At 40.7% G+C, this 22,087-nt stretch overlaps 2 protein-coding genes across 7 annotated transcripts in view; both read left to right on the forward strand.

Moving 5' to 3' along the window:
- Positions 1 to 251: 251 nt before the first annotated feature.
- LOC126385074 (E3 ubiquitin-protein ligase TRIM21-like) lies at positions 252 to 12,491 on the forward strand. 2 transcript variants are annotated; one of them, XM_050036588.1, is made up of 3 exons: positions 252 to 384; positions 8,609 to 10,201; positions 10,314 to 12,491. In XM_050036588.1, the coding sequence occupies exons 1-3, from the start codon at positions 267 to 269 to the stop codon at positions 10,406 to 10,408; spliced, it is 1,806 nt and encodes a 601-aa protein (XP_049892545.1). In that variant the 5' UTR covers positions 252 to 266; the 3' UTR covers positions 10,409 to 12,491. The 2 variants fall into 2 exon arrangements, with proteins under 2 accessions (XP_049892545.1, XP_049892546.1); XM_050036589.1 differs by having other exon boundaries at positions 8,609 to 12,491.
- A 1,492-nt stretch (positions 12,492 to 13,983) lies between these two features.
- LOC126384948 (E3 ubiquitin-protein ligase TRIM21-like) overlaps positions 13,984 to 22,087 on the forward strand; it is a 29,107-nt gene continuing 21,003 nt past the window's right edge. For 2 of the 5 annotated variants that reach the window (XM_050036405.1, XM_050036404.1), the window contains exons 1-2: positions 13,984 to 14,114; positions 18,473 to 19,542. In XM_050036405.1, coding sequence (XP_049892362.1) covers positions 18,475 to 19,542 — 1,068 coding nt within the window. In that variant the 5' untranslated portion in view covers positions 13,984 to 14,114; positions 18,473 to 18,474. Of the gene's footprint in view, positions 14,115 to 16,789; positions 16,836 to 18,472; positions 20,378 to 22,087 lie in introns of those variants that run through there. The other 3 variants (XM_050036411.1, XM_050036410.1, XM_050036409.1) reach the window with 3 other exon arrangements.

Here is a 22,087-nt window from a genome sequence, read left to right on the forward strand (position 1 = left end):
GTCTGCCACATAGTTGCAGTAAAAGTAACACTGAACTGGGTCCTCCAGTTGATGGTGTAGACATTATTGTGAAATCAAATGTGACATTTCAGGTGAAAAGTTTCAATTTGTAATTTAACTGTGAGATAAAATCAGTTCATCTTGGGGAAAGGTCACCATAATCACTCCCAAACCTGAAAGAGATAGAAGAAGATAACCAGTGGACCTGCATGAGGAGGTGGAGCAACACAGAGAGGAGTGTCTCACAGTCACATGCTTCACAGTAAATGAAACTAAAAGTTAGTCTGAACAACAACACTGCTGCAGTCAACACAAGTGCCTCTGTCTCTCAGCAAACAACTTCAGGCCTCCAGGTCAACAGTACAACAAAGCCTCTGAGTACAAGTGAGTACAACTGAAAATATTCTTTGTTTTTTAATAGTAGAAATGGGAGGAGAGAAGAGGGAATACTCTCACAAGGTCAACAATGCCTAGGCCTCCTTTTTCCGTCATGGCATTGTGAGGCCTACTACATTAGTTGGATAGGGTATTTATGTCTCACTTGTTGGTATTAAAGGGTGACCTGTAGATGGGCTGTCTGCCTTTCTTGTCACTCAAGTTGTCTGTTATGGTTTGAGAGGTGATCTGTGTTCCCTTTCAAGACATGTATAATAATACTGAATTTCTGCCTGTTTCAGTTTCAGTATGGGAGCCAAAAACAGCTGTGCTTGCAGTTAATTTCTTTAACTGTGTTATCTCAAGATCAGTGCTGGCCCGCAGCATAGGCAGTATAGGCAAATGCAAAGGGCACCAGCCAGTTCAAAAATAAATATTAAGCCACACAAATTATATAATCCGACACTTCTTATAGGACCAACAGCAGAGTAAATTGATATAAACTGCGCAGCAGCAGCAGCTACAAACACATACTGCAACAAAGGAATGACTGCACAGTTTTTACACCACGTCACAGCAAACCCAACTCTGTAAGGCAACACAATGGTTGTTGATGTTCTCATCTGGAGGGTGTTAGTTTGTTGTCGTGCTCAACTCTCTGAATCTGAACGCCAATCTGTGAGTCTTGTACACCGCAAAGTCCTCCCTTTAGTCTGCTCTATGTTTAACTTCTATGCTGGTTCATTAATAAAGCATAGCCCATTGTTAATTAAACCAGTCCAGTTGGCCTTTCTGTCCCACTGCACTCCTCAGATTTTTCCAAAATGTCACGCACCTCAGGATGTTTCTCAGTGGATTTCTCAGGGTTTTTTTTTTTTACAATGCGGGGAGTTGACATTAAAGTATCACAAGTGGTGACATGTGCCGTATCAAATTAATTTCCAATGCCACACCCACAGATCTGCAACAGAAACAGTATTAAACTGATATGATGATAGAGAATAAAGATAGATAGAAAATAATATAAATTAGATAACATTTAACTTCCGTCATTAATGCACCCATTATAGTATTACTCTTTTCTTCTTTTAACAACAGTTTAAACTTAGGAATCTTAGAACAATAAACACAAAACAATCTGTTACCTTTAAATAATACATACAGGATTAACAAAGAAAAACATTATACAAGTGAAAAGTCCATATGCACTCTTTCTGTTCTCCATGGCATGTTTGGAGGGAAAAGTCACAGGCCTGAAGGGTGGAGTTTTATAATCTTGGGGATTTTGAGAAGACAAAAGGCTTAAATCTTGAGACTTTCTGTCGAAACGTATGTTGTACTGGTACTGCCATCCAAGCTGGTTGATTAAACTTACTAAAAGGACATTTGAGAGTGCTGGCGTTTTCCCTTTTTCACTGTTTTTGGCCGTGCACCTTACGAGTGTATTTATTTTGAGAGTGCTTGCTTTTTCCTACGTTATTTTAAATCTTGAGAAAAAAGATAATTTATCACCAGAAAATGACTTTTGTTTTCTCTAGATCACAGGATAATTTTGGAAGACTCAAAAATTAGTGACTTTGAGCACACTGATTTTAAGCTTTCAAGATCACTGTCATGAGTGTCGGGGATGATTCATAACTGAACAGGTTTTAGGGCATAAATGTGTAGTTTTGTTTGCTGCAGTTCCATCATTTGAGCACAATCTTGTTTTATATTAGCCTTAGATGAAAGGTTGACCAACTTCCATCTCTTTGCTTCAGCCAGCAACTGCTCAAATAAAGTCTATGAAGTTGCAGCCGGGCAAGTCCTCTCAAAAATGACCAGGACTGATCTGAATGTTATCTCTAACTGAAAGACAATGTAATTTCCAAATGTGTTAGACTTTGAAGTATAATCTGATAATAATGGGTACTCTTTTATATGACATTTTTAGCTTAAATCAGTTGCTACAGCTGTCAAGACGTCATCTATGCATGCAGCCCTGATGTCTGATAAACATTGAAAGTAATAATGTTACGGTTCTGCCTTGTGTCCAGAGGCCTTCACTTTTTGTTTAAGACTATTTGGCTGTATATATTTTTAGTAGTTTCTTAAATTAGTAATCTGTTTTTGTTTTCACTTGTTCTGTTATCATGAGGATTTTGTTCACTAGATTTTGGGCTTTGCGGTCTCCTGTTCCTCGTTATTACCTCTCTCCTCACCTCTCCTATAGCCTGTGCACTCCCTTTTGTCTGTGTCAGATTGTCTTTACTGTTTCAGTGAGTGTCCCAGCTCTAAGTTCTTGTGTTTTTCGAGTGCTTCAGGCCCATCTTCAGTTTCCTTTGCTCAGACCTCTGCCAAGCTTTTTGGATATTTTTGGCAATATTTTTGGACTGCCTACCTGTGTACCAAACCTTGCATTCTTGTAAAGACTTTTTACTTTTAAATTCTCAGTGTTTTGCATTGCGCTTTTGAGTCCTCTGTCCCAGTGTCTCTGATTGTACAAAGTAGGGCTGTCAAAAAAAATTCGAAGTTCGAAATATATTCGAATATATTTTTTTTTTATAAATTCGAACCTAAATTTGATAATTCGAATATCATTAATAATTAATTAACACTATTAATAATGTATATCACGGCGAATCCCATTCGGGCGGAAATGGCTCGTGTGACCTGTTCGGGGAGACATACAGGGAGAGTGTTGCACCTGCTGCCTCCCTGCCTACCCTTTTTGAAGAAGAGATGAAACGTTACCAGAATGAGACACCGCTACAAGCCGACCAGGATCCACTCTTGTGGTGGAAAACTACAGGCGCACTGAAGTTTCCAAACATTGCGGTCAGAAAGGGTGTTTTCATCTGAGTGTCACGTTCATATTGCGGCAGCAATAAGCATCTTATTTTTTGTGGGGGTTTTTGTGAAAAATAAAATAAATACATAAATAAATAAATAAATAAAATAATAATAAATTCGAATATTATTCAAACTCTACTAAATTAATTAGAAAATATTCTAACTCAATTTCATGGTGCTTTTGACAGCCCTAGTACAAAGTGGTCAGTAGGGACTACACAAACTTGTTCAAGAAGAACTTCATGAACTGACATATATAACCTCATTTGCTTGTAAGGAGAGTGAAAGAGAGCCCCAAGCAGGGAGTACACAGCGGCTGCTCTGCGGATAGCACATTGGAAACTGACCACTAAACCTTGGCTAAGAAGCTCTTTACCAGAGTGACTTCAAGACTTGTTAAGGCCCAGACACACCAAACCAACTAAAGAGAACAAGTGGCAAAGAAGGGCCCCTGCTGCGTTGTCTGATGCTGCCTTGTCTCAGCCAAAAACGTTGCACATGAACATACCACGACGACTGTAGCCAATGGAGAGTCAGCACTTACGTTATGCGCCTGTGTGAGAGGAAATAACTCTCTATACCAGCAGACGACAGTAATTGTCATTTTAAAAGGGAAACCAGAAAACCAGCTTGATGCTAGTTACCCAGTGAACAATAACACAAACCATCACAAACCCTTTCTGCTAAAGAGCTCAGTGGTGAAAGAAAATTATCTTACCTTATGCAACAAGTTTGTTTTGGTCTCACTCTCTCTTGACTTTAGTTCTTTGTTGACTTTCCTCACTTCCTTTTCTCTTCTTATGCGCTAAGCTGAACTGCCCGTCAGAGTGATTTCATTCACCAACGGGCTCTGCTGTCACCAATGCCGATTCAACGTGTTGCATCGGCCAAAAGAAAAAAAGAGCAGACGATGGGGCAACAGTGTGGGACACATGACACTGGTGAGGGCAGCAGACGCTCACCAATGGCCCAACTTTGACTGATGGCCAACTGTCAGCTTGCTGTTTAAGGGCCTTTAAACATCTCTGCCTCCAACTCTGCTAACTTCCAGTCTGCTAGTCTTCACCCTGATTCTCAGTCTGCCTACCAGTCTAATAGCTACCAGTCTGCACTCCAGTCACCTAGTAATGGACCCACTCTCAAGCTACCATCCAAGTTGACTAGCATCCGGCCTATTAGCTGCCAGCCTTATTCCAACATGTTAGCAACCAATCTCCACCACAGCGTTCCAGCAGCGAGCCACCACTACAGTCACTTAACCTTGGGGCTCTGAGCCTGCAGCCTGCAAGTTCCCAGTCTACACCTCTGTCTGCTGGCCTCCTGTTTACTTACCAGCCTGCTAGCCTCCAGCCAGTATCCCAGTCAGCTAGCTTCCTGTTTGCTCCTGACCCCAAGCCAGCTAGCCTCCTGTCTGATCCTGTCCCTGATGACTTGGAGTTTTCCCATTTCAAAGGAGCTTGCCTGGCTTTTTCCCTGAGAAATCTAGAGGTCAGAGCCCCGATGGGGCAGCGTGGTTCTAGGAAGCATCAATCCCCAAGCTACTCAGTGTTTTAGAGACATAGCTTCCCTGCGACCCCAAGCCTCAGCTGCCCAGCAATCCAGAATATCTGCTGCCCAGTGACCCAGAGTTTCTGCAGCCCAGCTCCTCAATCAACACCCAGCCAGACCCTGAATCAGTTTCTAAGAAAGCTGTGAAAGCTGACTTCACATCTACATATGGCACTATAAGTATAATTTTGTTGTGTGCAAACATGTCAATTTACACTTGCATTTACATTCATGCATTGTGTTTTTTCAAAACACATTTCCATTTTCACAGGAAATGTACAGTTTCTGTTTGTTAGATGTATACAGTCTTGTAGGAGAAATACTTTTTGGAAATGTTTGCACTCGTCATAAATTTAGGGGCACCACCTTCACTTCGAAGGAAAGTGACTAATCAAATTAATAACTCCGGAAGCCAATTATTAATTTGTCAGTACACTTATCAATAATGAATCAATCTCAATACCTGGGTTATTATTCTATTATTCTCTATACAGTGATCTTAGTTCCTGCTCAAAAGAAATATCCACAGACAATGACTTGGTGATAAATCAAGATTTATTTAGGGCTAAATGTTCAACAATTGAGTAAATTAATAGTAAATGAGGATGATATGAAATGACACAAAATCAACGGTATGTATAAATGGATTAAGGCAAGAGGTAACACTTTTGGCACTTATTCAGTTTGGCGATAGTGAGAGAGTATGTGACTATAGATAAATTGGGGACGCAGGGATGCGCAAAACCATTTACCTAACGAAACTTATTTAAGATCAAAATAACTAAGTCTCCTATTCGACATCAACTCTTATCACAACACAGCAGCTGCATAAGGCGAGGGACGTTTTGCCTACTTTTAGCAGCGTTGACTCAGGCTGAGGGGGACCCCGAACTGCCGCTGGTGAATCCCAGCTTCACTACACGACCTCCCAGCAGGACAATGTGAACTGAGACACAGTGGTGAGGGGCGGTGGAGCCTGATGGCGGTGTCCTTTAGGTGGTCCTCACACGTCAGTTATTTTAGGCTGCGGAAAATCTCTTGGTTTGGCAAAGGAGCCCTTGCTTTGCGAACACTTTGGCAGGTGGCTGGCAGCCGCTGGATCCGATGAATCTTTGATGGAGTTGCAGGTCAAATAGTAGCATATCTATTTAGCTGTGGCTACTCGCTTATTATAAGGTTGAAAACAATCTCGTCGGCCGTTCGATATTATTATCAAAGTTATTATTAACGCATATAAAAAATGTTGCAATCGGCTGGCTTTGTTGTTTCAGGTATAATGTTACTGAAGGCACAGACAAAAAAAAAAAGCTCTGATTGGCTATCGTGGTATCCAATTGCGTGCAGCTGCATTTAATATGCCTCAGTTAATGCCGCTCCTTGGGTAGGGAGGGTGTATCGGTGAGGGCCAGACTCAAAATCTTTCTAGATTTGAGTCTGGATTTCCAAGTTAACTATGACCTACAAGAGTGGAAAAAAATATATAATTTAACTAAAAAAAACAAGGATATGCACAGGTACAATGTTAGAACATGGATAAAATGTAATACTTTCAAGAGACATTTCAAGTTGGTTAATAAGAGAAACTTAGTCTCTACTCAGGAATTCATCCTGAATTTACAACTCCCACATCTGGTGGTCTTATCTTATTTTCACCAGGGTGAGAGTAAGATAGAGCTGGGGTGACTCCCATAGAGGTGTTGCATAACAGATAGCGGGACAGAAGGGAAGAGGGGATGGGGTTTAATTGGAGGTAGAGTATGAAGAAAACAGTCTGTTTTATTAAAGATATGATTCTTTTTATTGGTGGTTGAGTTGGAGTCTCTTCCTGTTGATTGGATTTCAGCACATCAGTGAACTTAAAAGCATAGTTAATGGCCCCGGGTATGGCAGTTCATCTGGCTGAGTTGTCAAAACGCTCAGCAAACTGGGATCTGGATGGTTTCCAATTGACACCTTTACCACCCTTAGCGTCAGGATGACGGTGAAAGAGCTCATCAACTTTGAGGTGAAACGGGCAAAGTTATAAACATTTGTCCCTCAGAGTGGCCCATCTCACCTCTGTCCATTTACTTACAATCTAGGTTTTGGGAGAGTTCAGAAGGCTGTTTTTCCTACAGTCTTTTTCAAAATACAGTTACAGCGCTGGTAAAACACCTTGTTTTTAGGTCTGTTTTCTTGTGCAACAAAAGTACGTGGTACGGTTTAGGCAACAAAAGCATGTGGTTAGTTTAGAAAAAACCTAATGCTCAACATTCACCTGAAAAGCAAATAGTGGGCTCCCAAGTGAAAGTCCGAAGTTTGTTGGATCCATCCACCTTCCCTCCCACCCATCCTTTCCAGCTTTATATTTAATGTAGTTGCTGGCAGCACTACAAACTAACATCGCCTGGTGGCAAATTGCAGCAGAAGTGCTTTGTTGCATTGGTGTCTGATGCCGAAATCACTGAAAAAGTGGTGGTATTTGATGAGTTGGGAATGAGAACAAGCTGAGCAGTCACAAAGATCCCGAGCTGCAGCACCACCAATTTTCTGCCAGTACCAGTTTCCTGGTTCCACCAGAACTCTAGTTCTACTCTCAGCCATGAGGCTCCTGCCTTGCTGTCCTGTTGCTTGCCTCCAGCTCAGCCGCCCCATCGCTGGCTACTTACTCAGCTCTCCATGGGTCCAACTTGCCTCTGGATTGTCAGTTGCCATCTGCTGTTCCCAATTTCAAGTCTCGTGGTTGTTCTCTAGTGGGGTTCCATCTCCATGGCCATGTTCCAGTGGGGTCCCAATTTTTTGTTCCAATGGGGTCCCGTCTCTGTGCCTATGTTCTAGTGGGGGCCCATCTCTGTGGCCATTCACCAGTGGGGTCTCGTCTCTGGGTCCCATCACCATCTTCATCCACCAAAGAGGGTCCATCTCCATCATCAACCACCAGGCTGTCCTCCAGAGCGGAACTGCCTGTATACTGACCCCCTGTTCCTCCTTTTCTTTCCTGTTTGAGTGAGCGTTCCAGCCATAAATCCTTGTGTTTTCCTAGTGATTATAAGGCCCTTTTTCATTTTCATCAACTCAGACCCTTGCCTCATGTTTTGAACATTTTTGTGTGTGTTTTTGATCTGTCTACCTGTGTACTGAACCCTGCCTTCTACTTTTTACTTTTAAACTCTGCATGTCAAGTCATGCTATTGAGTCCTTTGTCCCAGTGTCTCTGATAGTACAAACTGGAACACACAATGGAGCACGCAGACTACATGTACTGGGGAGAAGGTGATAACGAGGGACAGGAGACAGCATGTTAAATGAGGAACAGGTGAAACATATCAGGTCAGGGCAGGCAATCACAAAGACAAGAAGAAAAGAAAACACACAAAAGCAGGGTGTGAAACTGCTGAAAAGCTGTGATACATAATGTGAGTATGACAAAATAAAACTGGAAACATGACTATTTGCAAGAAAAACATAAAACCCAAAACCTAGTAAACAAAATTCTCATGATAATAGAACAAATTAAAACAAAAACCAATTACTAATATAACAAACTCAAAAAAAAGTGCATAGCCAAATAGTATTGAAAAAAAGTCTGAACACTCTGGACACAGAGCAGAACCATGATAATACGCGGAAACAAACTTTTCTCATGAATCACAATACCAGGTTGATTATCTCAATATCTCAACATAGAGCTTGTTTTCTTGAGGTAACATAACTAGAGATAACATTACAAGAATATGATTGCATGCACTGCCATTCCCGGCTTCTGTAGTTATGTGATTTGCAATGTAACTATTTGTTTCAGCATGACTTATGCTGATATTTTAGTATTATTTGTTACTTCATTATTCTTTCATTCCACATCTTTTGTTTTTAGACATGGCAGCAGCCAGCAGTCTCCTCTCTGAGGATCAATTTCTGTGCTCCATCTGTCTGGATGTGTTCACTGATCCAGTCACCATACCATGTGGGCACAACTTCTGCAAGACCTGCATCACAGATCACTGGAGTATTAATATCCAGAGTCAGTGTGCCGTGTGTAAAGAGCTTTTTGACAGAAGACCCGATCTTCGGGTCAATACTTTTATATCTGAGATGACTGCTCAGTTCAGGCAGTCAGTTCAAAAGACAACCAGCATCAGCTTAGGGGAACAACAAGCCAACCCAGAGGAAGTTCTCTGTGACGTCTGCACTGAAACCAAGATGAAGGCCCTGAAGTCCTGCCTGGTGTGTCTGGCCTCCTACTGTGAGACTCACCTGGAGCCTCACCAGAGAGTCACAGGCCTGAAAAGACATACGCTGATTGATCCTGTGGAGAACCTGGAAAGCAGGATGTGTAAGAAGCATGAGAGACCTCTGGAGCTGTTCTGCAAGACTGACCAGATGTGTGTGTGTCAGTTCTGCACTGAGTCAAGTCACAAGCTTCATCAAATTGTTCCTCTGATAGAAGAATATGAAGAAAAGAAAGCTGAGCTGAGAAAGACAGAGGCTGAAGTTCAGCAGATGATCCAGGAGAGACAACTGAAGATTCAAGAGCTTAAGCAATCAGTGGAGCTCAGCAAGGAAACTGCAGACAGAGAGACAGCATCCAGTGTGCAGGTCTTCACTGCTCTGATCCAGTCTGTTGAGAGAAGTCTGGCTGATCTGATTGAGAAGATTAAAGAGAGGCACAACACAACAGAGAAACAGGTTGAAGGCTTCATCAGAGAGCTTGAAGAGGAGATCTCTGAGCTGATGAGGAGAAGCACTGAGCTGAAGCAGCTCTCACATACTAAAGACCACCTCCTACTCCTCCAAAGCTTCACATCCTTAAACCCTGCTCAACCCACCAAGGACTGGACAGAGGTCAGAGTTCACTCATCATGTGAGGAGACTGTGAAGAGTACAGTGGCTCAGCTGGAGGAGACACTCAGTAAAGAGATGAAGAAGCTGTGTGTTAACATTGAGCTGAAGAGGTTCCAGCAGTTTGCAGTGGATGTGACTCTTGATCCTGAAACAGCAAATCCCCATCTCATCCTGTCTGATGATGGGAAACAAGTCAGTTATGGTGACGTGAAGCAGAATCTTCCCGACAACCCAAAGAGATTTCTTTGGTATTCTGTCCTAGGAAAGCAGAGTTTCTCTTCAGGAAGATTTTACTATGAAGTCCAAGTTAAAGGGAAGACTGCCTGGACTTTAGGAGTGGCCAGGGGGTCGATTAACAGAAAGGACACCTTCATCACAGTGTGCCCTATGACTGGCTACTGGACTGTATGCATGACCAATGGAAATCAGTACAAAGCATATGCTGGCCCTTCAATCTGTCTCTCTCTGAAGTCAGAGCCTCAGAGGGTGGGGGTGTTTGTGGATTATGAGGAGGGTCTGGTCTCCTTTTATGATGTTGATGCTGCAGCTCTCATCTACTCCTTTACTGGCTGTAGGTTCACTGAGAAGCTCTACCCATATTTCAATCCTAGGCGTAACAGTGATGGTAAAAACTCCACTCCCTTAACTATTTGTTCCAGCAACGACACTGATTAGACTAATCGTAAAAGAGTCACTGTCATGTAAATGACCTAAAACACTTTCCTATTCTGTTTCAGATTGCTTTGGGTTATGTATGTGGGTGTGCGTGAGTATTATTTCTTTGTTTGTTTGTTTGTTTGTTTGTTTTGTCATAATAATAATCTGGTTTTAGGCCATGTCAGATCTTATAATATCTACATGTTTTTATTTCTTTTTTTTAGGTTTGGGGATTTGTGTTTGTAATTTATTTAAAAAACTAACACAATTTGCTGGTTAAGTATATTTTACAGATTAATAAATTGGTAGTTATAAGCATTTATGTTAATATAAGATGGTTTACTTAGGTTGCTTTCATACCTAACCTCTTTGGTTCAGATTAAACAAACTCAGGTCCATTTGCACAGTTAGTACAGTTTGTTTTGGCTGGTGTGAAAGCTGTCAGTCGAACCCTGGTGTGGACCAAACAACCGAACCAAGACCGCTTGAAAAGGTGGGTCTAGGTCCACTTCCAAACAGACTCTGGTGCAGTGTGTTTGGGGTGTGAAAGAAAATGAACCAACCACAGGATTCTGTGATAGCAGCTATGGGATTTTAGCAACAGCTAAACCAATAGTAAATCCATTTGCTGATCATGAAATCTGTCTGCTATCTCATAACTGATCCTGATAAAGTAATATCCCATGATGATGAATGATTAAAAAGCTGTGCAAACTGCCATGATTGTATCTAACTCCGCGTACTTTGTAGCTTTGTCTGTTCATTAAGTCCATTAAAAGTGTGTGACAGTGATCCCACAGTTTTAAGCTCCAAATCATCACTGTGCAAGATGCCTTCTTTTCATCCTGTCTCTATGTTAGTCATTATTCATAACATGCCATTCATTTGCAGTCTAATAATAGCCTACTAATAATGTTTACAACCACTTATTTCTCTATGAGCTCTTTGTGAAACCAAACAACATAAATGTAAACTCTTTAGAAGCATTAAAGTGCTGCTGCAAAAACTTAAGTCAGTCACCAGAGTTTAATTTCCCCATGTGGGTCCTGATGATGCAGGAGTTATCTGTCAGTTAGTAGAACTTCATGTTTACTCCTCTTGCTTTGTTTGCAAAAAGTCAGTTTGAACAGGAACGAACCAAAACTAAAATAAAACGATGTATCATTTTTTCCCCTCTGGTCCAGCCCAAATTAACCCAGCTACAGGTGTGTTCATGTGCCTGCGAGAAAACTGCCTGTTTGGAACAGGCAGAAAAAAAGTTTTGAGTACTTCTTCTACCATTGCCAATAGCTAACCAACATTCCCAGTTAGGAAAGAGTAAAAAGTAAAGCAAGTTAGTCTGGGGCCCCCAAATCACTAAATCCGCCCCTGAAAAACACACTCAAGTAGCCACTGCTCGTGGTCGGAATCAAAGCTGAAATAGGCCTACAATAAGCGGATGAATTAATTTCGAAATAGCCGTATTAGTCACTTGCTTTGACATAACTGCTGCAGTTATAAATTAAAGTATGAATTTAACTAGCAGAAATATTTTGCATTCAGTAACGTTAGTGTTGTAAGTTATTATGGCAAACTTACACACTTTAAGTTGCAATGCCAGAGTGGCGTTTATCCTCTTGGGTCTCCGCTTAAGCTTGTCGACTGCAGGGAGGTGAAGCAGAGGTTAGTTAGAAAATTGGTATATCCAGCATTTGAACTGGAGTCAGTGACTACATGTTGCTCACTCTGCGGAGTCCTGTGCTTCCTTGGGTCTGGGAACAAAAGTGTTCATTCCTAAATTTACATCACTGATGCTTGAAATGTTTGATTATGCTACATGTAAAATCTCTGGTCTCTTTCTTCATCTGTTGTCCAATCTACTGTAGCGAGCAACAGAGTCCCTGCTTACATAAAGACATGCTCAACTCTCTGCAGAGCCCTAAAGCCCTGCCCCCACCACTGCACTGAGACACACAGCACTGTTCCTTTGTTTATTCAAAGTTTATTAACATTGCATGTCCAAATCGCACCAAATGAGATGCTGCACATCCTTGGGTCCCCAGCAATACACCCACCAAGTGTGAAGTAGATTGGATGAACGGTTCCCGAGATATGTGAAAGACAAACGTACCTACATACATAGATTCCTTGCTTCATAGTTAGATAATATTTGCTAATGAATCTGAAACAATTTCATGTTTTACTTTTATGTGTTGTTGTGCTTATAATTTTTGCTGTAAGTCTTATGCTTCTATATGAATAAAGATCTTTGAGGAGTATTCTTTCTCTGTGTAAGAGAGTAATTATTGCTAGTGTATGGAGATAATTTGTGATAGAGTACAGCTAGTTGGAATTTTAATTAAGAAGAAATACCTTTGAAACTCAAGCAATCACTGTGGAAGTCTGTACAGTCAGCCTCCTACTTTCTGTTAGTTTCATTTCTGTCTGACGTCACAGATTATGGTCTGAAAGCAGTCTGGGATTTCTTTTAGTGTTGTTTTCTTGCCTGAGAAGACAACAATTCATTCTTTATTAAAGATGCTAAATTCTCTGCATACAATGTAGTGACTGCAATGTACACAAAGCAAAAGAAATTTGTGTACATTCTGAGAGTGAAATTCTGTAGTACTTCTAGTCTTACAGTTTTAACTATTATTGCTTATTAGTTAAGGGATGTTCTCTCTCATTATGTTTTCTTGTTTCACAAATGATGTAATTGTGCGTGCGTGCGTTTGTGACGATGGTTAAAGCTGTTATGGTACCTCTATGAGAACATGACTTGTCATAATCAGCAGTTTAACCCATCATAAAAATAATCATTAGTTAATAGTTCAAAATGAGCTCAACCAACTGCAACAGTAAAATCCTGCTTTTACATTAATGCATGAGTCATAATAATCTAATGAGTATTTTACAGAGTGGTATTAGTTACTTTTTAACTAGAGTAAAGGATTTAAATATTTCCTCTCCTGCTCTGAGGCCTCTGGTCAGGGTGAAAGACTCCACTCACATAACATACCTGCTGCTGTCAGAGAGCAGGTGAGATAATAACGCACTGTTAAAATCCCCAAACGCGGAGGAGGCCAAAAAAGTCACTGGATAAACTGTCTCATGGTGCGCATGCGCACGGCAAGTGCACATACACATACTCACAGATAGTGAAGTTATGTTGGGACAGCAGGCAGGAACAGTTGTTACACACTGACAATATCAAAACCTCGTACAAATAAGAGAGCCTGAGCATATAAAGCTAGCAGCGCTTATATCAGCTCTCACAGTGGTGACTGTGTGTGTGTAATGGCCCTCATTCATACTGAATAAGTTATTAAAAACCTAACAGATGTGTATCACGCAGATAGAACTGAATAAAACAACACCTCTGAGGAGAGCTGCGGGGCAGGAGGACAGAGCTGTGGTAGTGTGGGCACGATTATCAGCCGGCGGGTCCTCCACCGCTGTGACATGTGTGTCGTCATATTTAAAAACAAGATGTAAGTTCTCAACACCTAGAAAAATATAAGTATTATTTAAAAAATAAAAGTCAAGTCCTTTTAAGACATCTGTCTCAAGTCAAAGTAAGGCGAGTCTTTCATTGGTATCAGCCAAGCAAGTCTCAAGTCCTCAAATTTGCAATTCGAGTTGGACTCAGGTCAAGTCATGTGACTCGAGTCCCCCACCTGTGGAAAGAGATAACCAAAGATAAAACCAACTGACGTGCATGAAGAGGCGGAGCAACACTGTGAAGAGAGGAGTGTTTCACAGTTACGTCTTTTAGGCTACAGTCAATGAACCTGAAAGTAACTCAGAACAACAACACTGCTGCAGTCCACACAAGTCTCTCTGTGTCTCTCAACAAACAACTTCAGGTCAACAGTAGCCTACAGCGGAGCCTCTAAATTCAAGTGAGTACAGCTGATAATATTTATTGTTGTTGTTATTTTTGTAATGGTAAAAACAGGTATCAAGAGAAGAATGACTACTCACACTGGGACAACTATACCAAGAAGTCTGACATGCTGCTTTTTGTGAGGCCTCCTTCATTGGTTGTCTTCTAGACACAGTAGAATATTTATGTCTCACTTACTGGTATTAAAAGGTGACCTGTGGATGGGCTGCCTGCCTCTCTTGACACTCAAGTTGTCTGTTATGGTTTGACAGGTGATCTTCGGTCTCTTTCAAGACAGTGCAGGCTACAATAATACTGAATATTTGCCCTGTCAAATGTTTCAATATGATAGGCTGAAAACAGCTGTGCTTGCAGTTATATTTTTGATTGTGTTAGGTAAGGGGTTAATTTATGTTATTTCTTGGCAAAAAACAAAAGATAAAGATAATTTATCACTAGAAAACACCATTTATTTTCTCAAGATAACAGGAAAATTATGAAAAATACAAAAATGAATGACTGGTTCATTTGATTGCAATGACTTAAGCCTTTAAAATCACTTTCATGACTGTCAGGGAGGATTCATAACTGAACAACTCTCAAGGCATGTAGTTTTGTTTGCTGCAGTTGCATTATCAGAGCACAATCTTTTTTTAAGTAGTGTAATAAATCTTGTCATTGATGTGAGATGTAGAGAGCCCATACACAGAATGTTTCTAGGAAACCCAGGAGTAACAGAAAATAATCTTCATTAGCACAAATTCATGCAGCCAACAGCCTTGTGCACAGCTACAACAGACACAGACTGAGCCCTACTCTCCCCTTCAAATGTAAGGGCTCACGGCAATCTTGACCACCCTGCAGCAATTACACCCCTTTAGGACACTGCAGCAGGACACAGCACTGCTACTCACACCACAAACACATCCCCCTCAGTGCATAACACGTAATGTTGCACCTTGGGTTGAAGTGGTACGAGATTTTCATGGTACGATAACCGTTGTGGTTTCACAGTATCATGGTATTACAGAATTACTATTGTCAGTCAGAATGACCCTTAAACAAATGAAGACTGAAGGGTTATTTTGGGGTAAACAAGGCTTTATTACTATAATTGAAACTTCAAATGCATTTGGTAACACTCTCTATAAAGACCACATCTATAGTGCATTATAAGGGCATTCATAGTGAATTAATGCATTTATAATGCTCTATGACTGCACTTATAAACACACATAATGCTTCCCAAAACATAGTCGTAAAACATAGCTGTGACTTATAATGAATTATAACTCCCAAGTGTCACAGGGGTGGATGCTCTTGTCTAGTTATAAACTAAAGGTTGACTGATCAGGCTTATAATGCATTATGGATACCTATACTACACACCTCAACAATCAACTGTAGTGAGGACTCATAGTATGTTATAATAGCTTATGTAAGTTATCATTGTGTGTGTTAAGTAAAGTGAAGTGCATATTGATGCATCTATAATAATGTTTGCTTCATCATAACGTTTTATAGTTGGTGCTCAGTAAAGTGTGATGAATTTTCATGTATTTAAAGAATCTAAGCTGCATAATGAGTGATTAATGTCTATCATACACTAGAATACTTTGAAAATACTTTAAAAAGTCTCAAGTCTGACACCATCTCATATCTAAAGACAATGTGTCATGGGTCAGAGAGTTTTTAGTCACAGAATAAGATTTTGCAAAGACTGGGGATCTTGCAAGGTCACTATCTGCAAGACTGTTAGCTACCAGAAGGGGAAAAAAGTGGGCAGAAATTGTTGCTACCCCTGAAATTCCAGGAACTGCCCATTGGTCTGACAGCCCATTGGTCCGACCATATTAAACCCATTGTTCCTAAGTCCGTTCCGAAATCATCATGATGCCCTGTGGTTAAGGTCTGGTTAGGTTTAGGCACAAAAACCACTTGGTTAGGGTCAGGAAAAGATCATGGTGTGGGTTAAAATGAAAAAGAAAGTGACAAACACATAAGCTGTGAGCCTGCTTCGCCTCAAGCCTTTCCCAGCTGACCCAGACTGGTCGCGGCGCACCATCAAGGCAGAAATACGCCCGCCGGGAGCCGTTCAGCACCGCGGACCGTCGGACTAATGGGATGTCGGACCAATGATATGGACCTGAAATCCCCAGTGAATATGCTTTATGCTATAGCTAGCAAGCTAATAACCACTGTCTCCATCCCAAACAGGGGTACTTGTAAACTAACGCTAGCTATTTGAATTTTTGCGCTTAGCCAACAAGCAAAATATGCATTTCATAGTTTTTGAAGCTAGCAACCTTTAGTTGAAACATATGGTTAGTTTTGCAGGCTAATAGAAAACATTCTGCTAGCTTGCAAATAGCCTCTACGATGGTTAGCTAGCTAGCTATAGCATACAGCATACTTACAGGGGATTTCGAGGGCTGCAGCAAATTTAGTCCACTTCATTCCTTCTCTTTTCTATCATGGCACAAATGTGATGACATGTCAAAGAGGCACTCCTGTTCACTCCACAGCTCCACTTTGTCCTTCTTTCACACATAAGAGAAACGACACAGTAGCACTAGAATCATTACCCAGTTGGTATTATTTTTTTACACGAGCATGTTCCACCTGGCAGAGATGTGAAGTGGAAGAGTGCCTTTTTGACATGTTCTCACATTTGTGCAATGATAGAGAGGAGAAGGAAAGGAATGGAAAGAAACTGCAGCAGCCCATGAAATCCCTTGTAAGTATGTCATGCTATAGCTAGCTAGCTAACCACTGTAGGGGCTACTCGCAAGCTGATGTTAGCAACTACAATTTTTACTATTAGCCTATGAGCTAACTTTATACATCATGTAACCATTTATAAGAGTGAAGCTAGAAATCTTCAGCTGAGATGTAGTTAACTTGTGGCTGATTGCAAACATTCCAGTAGCTAACATTAGCTTACAAGGAGCGTTGTTTGAAATGGGGAAAGTAATTAGCTAGCTAGCTAGCTGTAGCATAAAATATACTATGGCATATTTGAAGGCTGCAGCAATTTCTGTCCACTTTTTTTTCCCTTTTTAAAGCTACTAATTTTGCAAATAAAGATTTTACAAGATACTCCCTTTATGCAAAATCTGATTATGTTAGAAAAAGCTCTCTGACTCATGAAACATTGTCTTTAGGTGTGAGACAGTGTCAGACTTTTCAAAGTCCTTTTTTTTCCAGTCTTCTGGTGTATGGGAGGTATTAATCACTTATGGTGCAGCATTTGCAGGAGCACCACAGGATTTATCTAGGCCACTTTAACTGATTCCCCCACCAGGGTACTCTGGCTCTCAGCGGCTTCTTAACATCAATAACGCTAAACATTTAATCACAAGCAACAAAAACAAAAACAGACAACTCCAAATGAATAAGTCAGTTTAAAACAGCTTAAGTTGCCCATAGTGCAAGACCCTCCCGTGGGGTCTGAGCATTGGCATTGTTGCAGTTTTAATCAGTTTCAGTCAGTATGGTGTGGGGACAACCGCCAGTCCAGCACAGTAAGGCTTCTCCAGAGGCAGCAGCAGAGCCTCGTCACAGGCTTGATAGTGAACAAAAGCACTCATATTCCCACTTACGCTCCCTTCGCCCTTCCTCACACAGGAACAGTATGAGTGAAAAATACGTCTGGTTCGGCCAGGCTTTTGCTCCATAACATTCAACAAGCACTTGGCTCCCCAGAGACACCTGTGCCCCCACAGGTGCAATCATTTTCTCTCTTCATCTCATGTGCAATCACTCACTCCACTCTCTTTCGCCTCCCTCCGCAGTACACACACATATATCTCACTACAGTAACCAGAGATGAAAGGTTGACCAAGTAACATCTCTCTGCTTCAGCCAGCAGCTGCTCAAATAAAGCCTGTGAAGGTGTAGCTTTTCTTCTGCTTAAATGACAAGGACTAATATGAATGTAACCTCTACTCAATGAAATTTCTGCCTGTGTTAGACCTTGACTGAATGACTGTCTGATACATTGATCAATAATGGGTACTCCTTGATCGGATATTTCCAGCTTACATTAGTTGCTACAGTTGTCAAGATGTCATCTATGCATAATGGCATAGCACTCCTGATCTCTGGTAAACATGATAACATAATAAGAGCAAACAATTAACCAAACAACCTTATGTTTTCTTGTAATAACAGGTTTATATTCTGGTCATCTTGAGATAAGCTTGTTTTCTCTGAATAAAATACAAACAACATAACTGCAAGCACAGCCACTCTCGACTTCCATACTGTAGTCATTTGCAACAGAACTACTTGACTCAACATGACATTTGCTGATATTTTAATATTGTCTGTTATTTAATTGTTTGTATTTCACACTGTCACTTTTATTGTTAGACATGGCAGCAGCCAGCAGTCTCCTCTCTGAAGATCAGTTTCTGTGCTCCATCTGTCTGGATGTGTTCACTGATCCAGTCACCATACCATGTGGACACAACTTCTGCAAGACCTGCATCACACATCACTGGAATATTAATGTCAAGACTCAGTGTCCTGTATGTAATAAACAGTTTGATAGAAGACCTGAACTGCATGTTAACACTTTTATATCTGAGATGGCTGCTCGATTCAGACAGTCAGTTAAAATAAAAGCCAGCAGCAGCTCACAGCAGCACCAAGCAGACACAGGAGAAGTTCTCTGTGACGTCTGCACTGAAACCCAGACGAAGGCCCTGAAGTCCTGCTTGGTGTGTCTGGCCTCCTACTGTGAGACTCACCTGGAGCCTCACCAGAGAGTCACAGGCCTGAAAATACATACGCTGATTGATCCTGTGGAGAACCTGGAGACCAGGGTGTGTAAGAAGCATGAGAGACCTCTGGAGCTGTTCTGCAAGACTGACCAGATGTGTGTGTGTCAGTTCTGCACTGAGTCAAGTCACAAGCTTCATCAAATTGTTCCTCTGATAGAAGAATATGAAGGAAAGAAAGCTAAACTTGGAAAGATAGAGGCTAAAGTTCAGCAGATGATCCAGGAGAGACGACTGAAGATTCAAGAGCTCAAGCAATCAGTGGAGCTCAGCAAGGAAACTGCAGACAGAGTGACTGCATCCAGTGTGCAGGTCTTCACTGCTCTGATCCAGTCTGTTGAGGGAAGTCTGGTGGAGCTCATTGAGACAATTACAGAGAGGCACAACACAACAGAGAAACATGTTGAAGGATTCATCAAAGAGCTTGAAGAGGAGATCTCTGAGCTGATGAAGAGAAGCACTGAGCTGAAGCAGCTCTCACATACTAAAGACCACCTCCTACTCCTCCAAAGCTTCCCATCCTTAATTCCTGCTCAACACACTAAGGACCGGACAGAGGTCAGAGTTCACTCGTCATATGAGGGGGCTGTGAGGACAGCTGTGTCTCAGCTGGAGGAGACACTCAGTAAAGAGCTTAAGAAGCTGTGTGTTGATGTTGAGGTGAAGAGCGTCCAGCAGTTTGCAGTGGATGTGACGCTTGATCCTGAAACAGCAAATCCCCATCTCATCCTGTCTGATGATGGGAAACAAGTCAGTTATGGTGACGTGAAGCAGAATCTTCCCGACAACCCAAAGAGATTTCTTTGTTATTCTGTCCTAGGAAAGCAGAGTTTCTCTTCAGGAAGATTTTACTATGAAGTCCAAGTCAAAGGGAAGACTGCCTGGACTTTAGGAGTGGCCAGAGAGTCTGTCATCAGGAAAGGGCGTATCACACTGACCCCTGAGTATGGCTGTTGGTCGATATGCATGATGAACAACATAGTGTATGCAGTTGCTTCATCACCAATCCATCTCTTTCTCAAGTCAGAGCCTCAGAGGGTGGGGGTGTTTGTGGATCATGAGGAGGGTCTGGTCTCCTTTTATGACATTGATGCTGCAGCTCTCATCTACTCCTTTACTGATTGTAAGTTCACTGAGAAGCTGTGCCCATATTTCAATCCCTGTCATAACAATAATGGTAGAAACTCCACTCCTTTAAAAATTTGTTCCATCAATCAAACTGATTAGATGAATCATAACAGAGTCACTGTCATGTAAATGTCCCAAATCACTTTACTGTTTTATTAAGATTGCTTTGGTTTGTGTCTGTGATTGTATTTTTATTTTTTCATAATAATCTGGTTTTAGCACATGGCAGTAGAATAATATCTACATGTTTTTGTTGTTGTTGTTGTTGTTGTTGTTTTTTATTTGTTTTTATAACAATTTTACACAATTTTCTGGTTGAGTATATTTACTGGTTAATAAATGTTTTTGAGCATTTATGCAAATTGAAGAGGTTTTACAAATTACTATTTTGTTTAGATGGCAAAATATAATTAAAACAATTCCAGTAAAACTTAGTATTTTGAAAGAATAATAAAATAACACTTAGTAATTGCGAGTTTAGATTTATGAATTCATTCCATTATTTTAAGCTTCCATATTTGACTTTTTTTAATTATATTCTCTATACTTCTGTGTATTTTTTGTCATAATGATGATCTAGTTTTAGCCAAGCAGCAACCTCCAAAGCTGAAAAATTAAGCCAAAACTGCAGTTCATTGAATGGCCACTTGAGGCTGGCTCTAAAACAGAGTAAATGCCTGTCGACCTCCATGTTCAAATGTCCAACGTTATAGCAGAAATAGACATGTTTACAGCCTGGTACAAAAAATGGTTTTGGTCGCTATGGCTCATTAACTTTGTGAAACTTTGTAAAAGGCACAAAGTGTAGCATCACTACAGTCTATGTGTCAGATTCATCCATCTCTCCTCCACACCTTCACCCTCTTGTTCAAATATGGTCACCTGCTCCAAAAAAACAAGATGGCAACGGACAAAATGCCAAAACATTAAAACCACTGACTGGTAAGGTGAATAGCATTGATAATTTTGTTACAGTGCAATGTTCTTGTGAGGAACCTTGGCTCCTGCCATTCATGTAGATGCCACTTTACACACCCACCCAAACCCCATTACAGACCAATAGCCCCCTGGCATGAGTGGGGATACTTGGTCTACAACAATGTTTAGATGGGTGGAGTGCGTTAAGGGAAGGGGCATTCACATGAATGCAAGGACCAAAGGTTTTCCCTGCAGAACATTGCATTGTAATGAAATGATCAATGTTATTCACTTCTGTGGTTTTAGACCACTTTGTTTCAAATAATATAAAAAAAATTGGTGTTGAAGATTTGTGTTCATAATTTATTTTTTAAATTAATTTTACACTATGCTGGTTTAGTTATATGTTTTGCTGATTTTTAATTTGGTAACAATGAGCATTTAATTCTGATGTGAAATGTTTTACTTTTTTCATGTCATTCAATAATATTTGCCAATGAATCAGAGAGAATTTATGTTTTTTTTCTTTTGAATCTTTACAATAAGAGCAGTTTTTTTTAAAAACTGTTATGAATAAAGACAAAGACTATAACTGGGCCTTTTTTATAAACATTTTCTCAGTTAGCTACTTAACAGCTAGAGATCACTGTATTACTGTAAAGTGTCAATGCACTCTCTAAATCTATTCATCATCAGTGAAGATATTTGAAGAATATTCTCTTTTTGATTGTACCTTGTTGTGTGACAGAACAATTGTTGCTAGCATATAGAGATAGTATGTAGTTAAGCACAGCTAGTTTGAATTTTAATTAAGGAGAAATGCCTTTAAAAGTCAAGCAATCACTGTGGGAGTCTGTACAGTCAGCCTCCTACTTTCTGTTAATCTGAGAAACTATTTCTGTCTGACGTCACAGATTGTAGTCTGAAACCGGTCTGGTATGTGTTTTAATGTTTTGCCTTCTTGCCTGAAAAGACAACGATTTATTAACCAAAATCTAACTCCTTATTAGAGATGCTAAATTCTCTGTATGCACTGTTAGGACTGTGATGTGCACGGAGCAAAAAAAATTTGTGTACATTTTGAGTACTGTAGTACTTTCAGTCTTAGGGCTCTAGTTTGGCAGACCAGGCGAGGCGGGGGCGCAGCGCACCTGCGCTT

This window comes from Epinephelus moara, chromosome 23 (genome assembly GCF_006386435.1).
Source record: "Epinephelus moara isolate mb chromosome 23, YSFRI_EMoa_1.0, whole genome shotgun sequence".
Taxonomy (NCBI): Eukaryota; Metazoa; Chordata; class Actinopteri; order Perciformes; family Serranidae; genus Epinephelus; species Epinephelus moara.

Coding starts and splice junctions, on each gene's coding strand:
- LOC126385074 (XM_050036588.1), top strand. CDS start 267: ATGAAACTAAAAGTTAGTCTGAACAACAACACTGCTGCAGTCAACACA. Junction 385..8,608: donor AACAAAGCCTCTGAGTACAA/GTGAGTACAACT, acceptor TTTTGTTTTTAG/ACATGGCAGCAGCCAGCAGT. Junction 10,202..10,313: donor TCCTAGGCGTAACAGTGATG/GTAAAAACTCCA, acceptor ATTCTGTTTCAG/ATTGCTTTGGGTTATGTATG.